Here is a 5,865-nt window from a genome sequence, read left to right as displayed (position 1 = left end):
TCCCCAATAAAAGTACATTTTGCATAGAGAAAGGTGTGGGGTCTCAGATCCTTGTATAAAAGGACCTCTGTTTATTTCTTTGGACTAATGTTACTAGGCATGAGAAGTGCCGTGTGACATATTTTCAGCCCAATTCACTAAGAAAAATGTCAAGGATTGGTCCAGGATGATTGCTCTATGAAAAATGTACTTTTATTGGGGACTTTTCAAGTTATACCCAGTGTAAATTAATTTGCTATCATGCTATACTTTAGGCATTGTTTAAAAGACATCCTGAGTCTCCATGGATCAATTCAAAAGGATGGTAGCATTTTTTCTTCTTGCAGAAAAGAAGGACCAATCACTGTGGGAATTGGCTTGTTTGTGCAGCAGGAAAAGTGTGAATAAAACGAGTATGTAATAAAATCTTGTTTTGGTTTGAAGCACTAGAGAAAACTTGAAAGAACTTAAAGTTTATTCTTCAAATTGTCTAGTGTTTATTGACCGCTTTTTACAAGTATATAATTATAAATTGTTTTGCTTAAATCATGTAAGGAAATAGGGAAGATATAAATAATATATCTAGCAGCAAGGCACGAGAAAAAAGCTGGAAATATTAGAGAATATTTTTAAAATATATGACTTGGATAAATGTCTCAATGGGTTTCCATTTGATCGCAAACTTGTAAGGTGAATATATTCAGATCTTAGGCACTGATCAAAGTGTGGTCAGAATGTGGCAGAATTGAGTCACGTCACGCCCCGATGATTTCCAGAAACAGTAATAGGGCGCGCACTGTGGGGAGGTCTCCATGATTTCTGGGCCTTTGTAGGAGTCTTCAGCGACCATTTCCTTATCACGAATTCATGATTATAACTCTAGATTTAATGCCATCACAATCACATACGTAAGTCAGATGCACACATTGTTAAATATTGCATAAGAACAATGCTGGAACTTGTTTGCCGCACTAGACTTCTGACTTTGCTCGTCGCCCTCTGCTAGGTACCACTACTCGCCCCTTCTTCCTCACGCCTATTGGTTTTGCCAAAGGTGTACTCCCTTCCCACCTTCACTCCTTGCTGATATGGCCCTCTGGATTTTCCATGGGCCCATGCACAGATCAAGTTCATAGTCACCGGGCGCCAATTCCTTCCTGGAGAAGACACTAGCTGCCAGTGCGGAGAACCACTCCAAACCCCCGAGCACAACATCAAGGGCTGCACCTGATAGCCAAACCAGTGTGGACACTGCAGAAGGACGAGAGCTGCCACTCCTGGAACTACTGGTTCAACAAACGGCCAACAGAATTTGTCAAGGAGACAAGCGCATTTACATTCTCCAGGTAGAAATGCAATCCAAAAGCGATGCCTACATACTTTGATGAGCCGTAACCACCAGACTTGGACTCAGGCTAGGAGACAAAACCTATCATGCTCGCAAACACTCACTGCAGCCACAGCGATGACACAGCCTGAGCATGTCAGTATCCATTTCTTTCCTAGCACCCCCATGCACATGTCACCACCTGTTCTTCTGGGAACTTATACCCATTCTTTCTGTCACCCAGAGTACTGCACGTCAATCTCCAAAATCTACAACAAAAAGTACCAGCTTCTGAGGAGGTTTGTGCCACCATTGCAAAAGACCGACAAATGGAACCCTTCAAAGACTAGTGTTGGTGGACTTGGTCTCGCAGTTCTTGCATCTGTCAATGGGATAGGCGGGACGTTGAGAAGGGCGAGCGTAATACCAGTACGGAATCTTTGTTTGAGATCAAAGCGACCATGTTTTTTACTTTTTTTTTGCACAGTTATCAGTAACGACGCCAACCCTGCCACACATGCCTTTGTTGTTTCTCCCGACAATGTCACCACCATTTACTTCACTGGATGTGACCTAATTGACTCTCCTATCAGACCTGACAGCAAGCCATACAAGTTCTCTGACCCCACCGGTCAGGAGCTCTCTCACCGCCTGTGGATATAAGATACCTTCCAACCTTCTCCTGTTGATCGCGCCAGCATTAGCATTGCTGTTGTGACCATCTTCAACTCGTCAAACGCTTCCTCCCTTGTGACGGCAAGACCTCCACCTCCCTGTTATGATCAATGTTAGCAGCAAGTCCAGTTTCATCATTCTTTCGCCACTATCCACTCAGTTATATTTCAGTGACCCTTCACAGCCGCATTTCCTCTCTTCCAAGCACAAGACCAATCATCATCATTTTTTAGCTCATTCCATGTAGACTACCCGGTGCTGGTGCTGGAGTCACTGAGGAATTTACGGCTACTCCGAGCAGGTGCCGGTGGCATCACAATGAATGCAAAGGGCCAGCACGGAGCCAAGGGGCATGCAGCTCTCATTACATTGTAAGTTTCAAAGTGCGTTAAAATGGATATACTAGTACTGAGGCATCGTGGTACGTTAGCCCGTTAAGTCATGCCTTGTAAAGTACTCACAGCATAAAGTCATGAATTGATAGATGTCATTGCGGTGTTAAGTGTTGTAATTTCAAACATAAAGTGTCGTGAATATTGTGGTATGTTCAATCATCAAGTATCATCTCATAAAGTACTCATGAAGTCATGAAGTCATTACATTGTTTCATCACAATCTAGTGTTGAAGTTTCGAGAAATTTTGCTTGTTGTGAGTTGTAACTTGTCAAAGTCATAATGTATGGAACTGGTTCAAAGTCACAAAACTTTCAGAAGTCTTATGCCTTCAGTTGTGGACATTAAATGTGATTATCAAGTGTATTCTCAGGGGGGAGCGAAGAAGGAGGGTTGGATATAGTTCATGAATCTATGAATTCAAGTCAGCGCATGTCCAAAGAGTATTTTTATGGCTTACTGGAAGATTTGTGTGTCATGGTTGAAATCATAACTTTGCATCATGGGTCTTACAATGATAGTGCCATCAAGGCAAGTCTGGTCAGCAAGCCATGCTTCATTATATGCATTCATTGGAAGCTGGGAAACAAATCGTTTTGAAGTGCTAAAAGGACCATTGGGGTTATGAATCCTTTTCCGTGGGTATGCACCCCTAGACTTTGGGGAAACCATTCGCCGCATGATAATGTGCAGGGTGTCGAAGATCTGGAGCCACTCTGAGATTGCTGGGTTCCTTCAAACAGGACGACAAACGTAGAAAAGGGGTGCACGACAGTGAGTTTGCGGCCTCTGGTTCATGAGTTCTTCCAACTATTGCTATTTGTGGCTGATTGCCTTCTTCCAGGCCTGCTGGTTTGGCCATGGGCTCTGCCATCCACTCAACATGAGACTCATCTCAGAGAAGCTCTGGATTGGCTGTGAGCTGCTGTCCTTGTTGTAAGATCTCAATGGCTGGTTGATTGTGCTGATCAGAGAGTTAGTTTGTTAGCATAGATAGCTTGAAAATGACTGACAGCAACGTGAGCCACTATGACAACTTCATTCTCCCGCTCAGCTGTATATGTTGGGAATTTGAAGGTGGCAATCATGATGTCTGTCTGCGCCTCCTCGCCATTACCAAATAGAATTGTCAGCCACTCATTGATGAGCTTGTATGCCTAGGCCAAACAAGTAGTCAAGAAAAGAGCAACTAAATGATATGAGGTGAACTCACCAGTACTTGTGATACTTGAGACACGATATGCATAGTGGATCATCTATGAACGATAAACAGGAGTAAAATGTCACTTACGGCTGAGAGTCCCATCGTTCTTGTGAAGAACATTGATAGAAGGTTTCAAGGTAGGGTCCCAGCTTGCGACAACGAGACTTCCTGACACGTGAGCAGCCGCCACGGTCATGTTGTCTAAGAATACAATCTCAGTGTAACGAATGGTTGTGCTGCCCTTTGTGGCATCATATCCTATCGAGTGTGCATAGTGCTGCTGGGTAATAGAGTAGTAGTCGATACCATCCGTCAAATTTGTGACTGCAAGAGTTAGCTTTGACAGAGAGAGAGAGCAACACCTCCACTGATGAGAAGTGAGTAATTGAGCATGTACTGTTAGCCGACAGTGACTGACATCCAGTTTTTTGCTTCAATTTCAAACAGCTTGTCGTAAGGATGGAACCCCCGATATGCACTTCAAGAAGTCAGTGAGTTCAATCAGGATTCGAACAAGCCACTCACAAAAAACCTAAAGTACTGAAATATGCAATGAGAACTGTGCCATTGAAGACATAAAATATTCTATGAGGAATGTTCTCAGGGTTGGGTCTCTTCAAGGTCTTGAGCAGTATGAGGGGTTTTTGTATATCTATGATCAACTTTAGCTCCCACTTTGAAAAGATCAGCATAGTTTACCTGAGCAAGGGTCATCAAGCAAAACAACTGAGATGCAAGTATTATTGCTGTAGCCAATTACCAACTGGTTCCTGTTGTCATTGAGAGCAATGGTGTGTATAAAGCTGGGGACTTCCCGACGAATGACTTTCTCCTGACATTCAGTATCAGCAAAGCTCAGTTCGGTGAGGTATTGAGTTTCTTACACCCTCTTCTTCCATTGTTAGGCAATAAAAATTCCCCAACCCACAGCCGATAAACAAGGTGTCTGACTGGACAGGGTGCCAACATATGTCCCGAATTTTGGACCCGAGCTCATATGTCCTAAGGAGTCCCCACATAGTCCAAGTGCATCTAATCTATGAAAGAATACTGGTGAGTTTATAATTACCAGAAGGATATGATGGAGATATAACTTACTGTCAAGCGGCCACTAGCATCACCAATAGCTACAAGCTTGCCATCTGGTGAGAAAGTGATTTTGCCGAATGAAGCACCACTCCCTTTAACTTGTCCTTCACTTTTCAAAAGAGGGACATCCATTGTTACAAGCTTGGTACCCAAATGATTCATAGGATAACACATGGTATGAGAGTTGGATGGTGGAAAGGCAAGAATGGGGATTCAAGAACGAAGTGAATCTCATGTCCAGAGACCCCCAAAAAATTTTGGAATTTGAAACAGTGACAGTTCTCTCTGCATCGATCCAGTCAGAATAGAAGACAAGGTAAGGGGCGCTAAACATGTAGTCCCTTTTCGTATCCGAGCCGGCTCAGCGGGCCAGTTGATTGATAAAGCACCGGCCACAAAAATCATGATCATATACTTAAGACATGTAATTATAACAACCAGCAGATAATATTGCAGCCCAGAGCTCCTTGGTTAGCAACATTGGGATGTTCTTGCTCCATGTTAACAACACCAAAATGTATTGCTGGCATTAGCTTTACTGCCACTTCGAACTTGTACATTCCGCGTCCTAGCTATAGACCTGAGCCTCATGTCTTTAGCCTCATGTTGAGATATACCAAAGATGGTAAGAGTGCTGATCATCCAGAAGAGTTGAGATTCACTTCAGTCACCCACTGACAACTGACTGTTAGTCTTGCAAACTCCATGAATACTACGGGACTAAATGTCAGGGTGTATATCTATAGTGTATATATTCTGGGCTTGTATATCTCCACTTTTACCTAAATATATTTTGTTGTCCAATGTCACACTAAATATATTTCTAGTGTGTCACACACCCCAAAATATATTTCCTCACTGGAATGGACTCCAAATATATTTCTTATGCCTGGACCCTGAATTGTGACTGTCACAATGTAGAAATATATTTCTTGTCTGGGTTGGACTTGGGATATATTTTGCAGCTAGGGTTGACTAAGGATATATTTTTTCAGCCACAAGGGGTGTCTGGGGTCCTATATTTAAGAGAAAAACTTGGGATTTTTTTAATATAGGGGACAGGGGATTTACCTATTATTTTGTAGACAGAATACCCTCATTGGGATGTTTGTTGACAGATATTTACCAATGGGTTTGACCCATGTGTAGTATATGCATTGATGTGTGCACTTTTTCCTAATTGGGCCATTTCCTAATT

The 5,865-nt window shown here is 42.7% G+C and overlaps 2 protein-coding genes across 2 annotated transcripts; one reads left to right on the top strand and one right to left on the bottom strand.

The window, feature by feature from the left end:
- Positions 1–638: 638 nt before the first annotated feature.
- On the top strand, positions 639–2,457 carry LACBIDRAFT_333027 (uncharacterized protein; the record flags this gene model as incomplete). The annotated part of the gene is made up of 10 exons (XM_001887602.1): positions 639–664; positions 863–887; positions 955–1,107; positions 1,153–1,325; positions 1,486–1,605; positions 1,680–1,735; positions 1,794–1,959; positions 2,215–2,352; positions 2,388–2,402; positions 2,445–2,457. 10 exons carry the CDS (start codon positions 639–641, stop codon positions 2,455–2,457), a joined length of 885 nt encoding a protein of 294 aa, XP_001887637.1.
- Positions 2,458–2,743: 286 nt separating this feature from the next.
- On the bottom strand, positions 2,744–4,841 carry LACBIDRAFT_333026 (uncharacterized protein; the record flags this gene model as incomplete). Its single annotated transcript, XM_001887543.1, has 10 exons — positions 2,744–2,786; positions 2,835–2,953; positions 3,388–3,531; positions 3,588–3,601; positions 3,666–3,940; positions 3,997–4,056; positions 4,104–4,230; positions 4,278–4,410; positions 4,463–4,615; positions 4,677–4,841. 10 exons carry the CDS (start codon positions 4,839–4,841, stop codon positions 2,744–2,746), a joined length of 1,233 nt encoding a protein of 410 aa, XP_001887578.1.
- Between the last annotated feature and the right edge of the window lie 1,024 nt (positions 4,842–5,865).

This window comes from Laccaria bicolor, genomic scaffold (assembly GCF_000143565.1).
Source record: "Laccaria bicolor S238N-H82 LACBIscaffold_46 genomic scaffold, whole genome shotgun sequence".
NCBI lineage: Eukaryota > Fungi > Basidiomycota > Agaricomycetes > Agaricales > Hydnangiaceae > Laccaria > Laccaria bicolor.
This window is presented reverse-complemented; position numbering and strand designations above follow the sequence as displayed.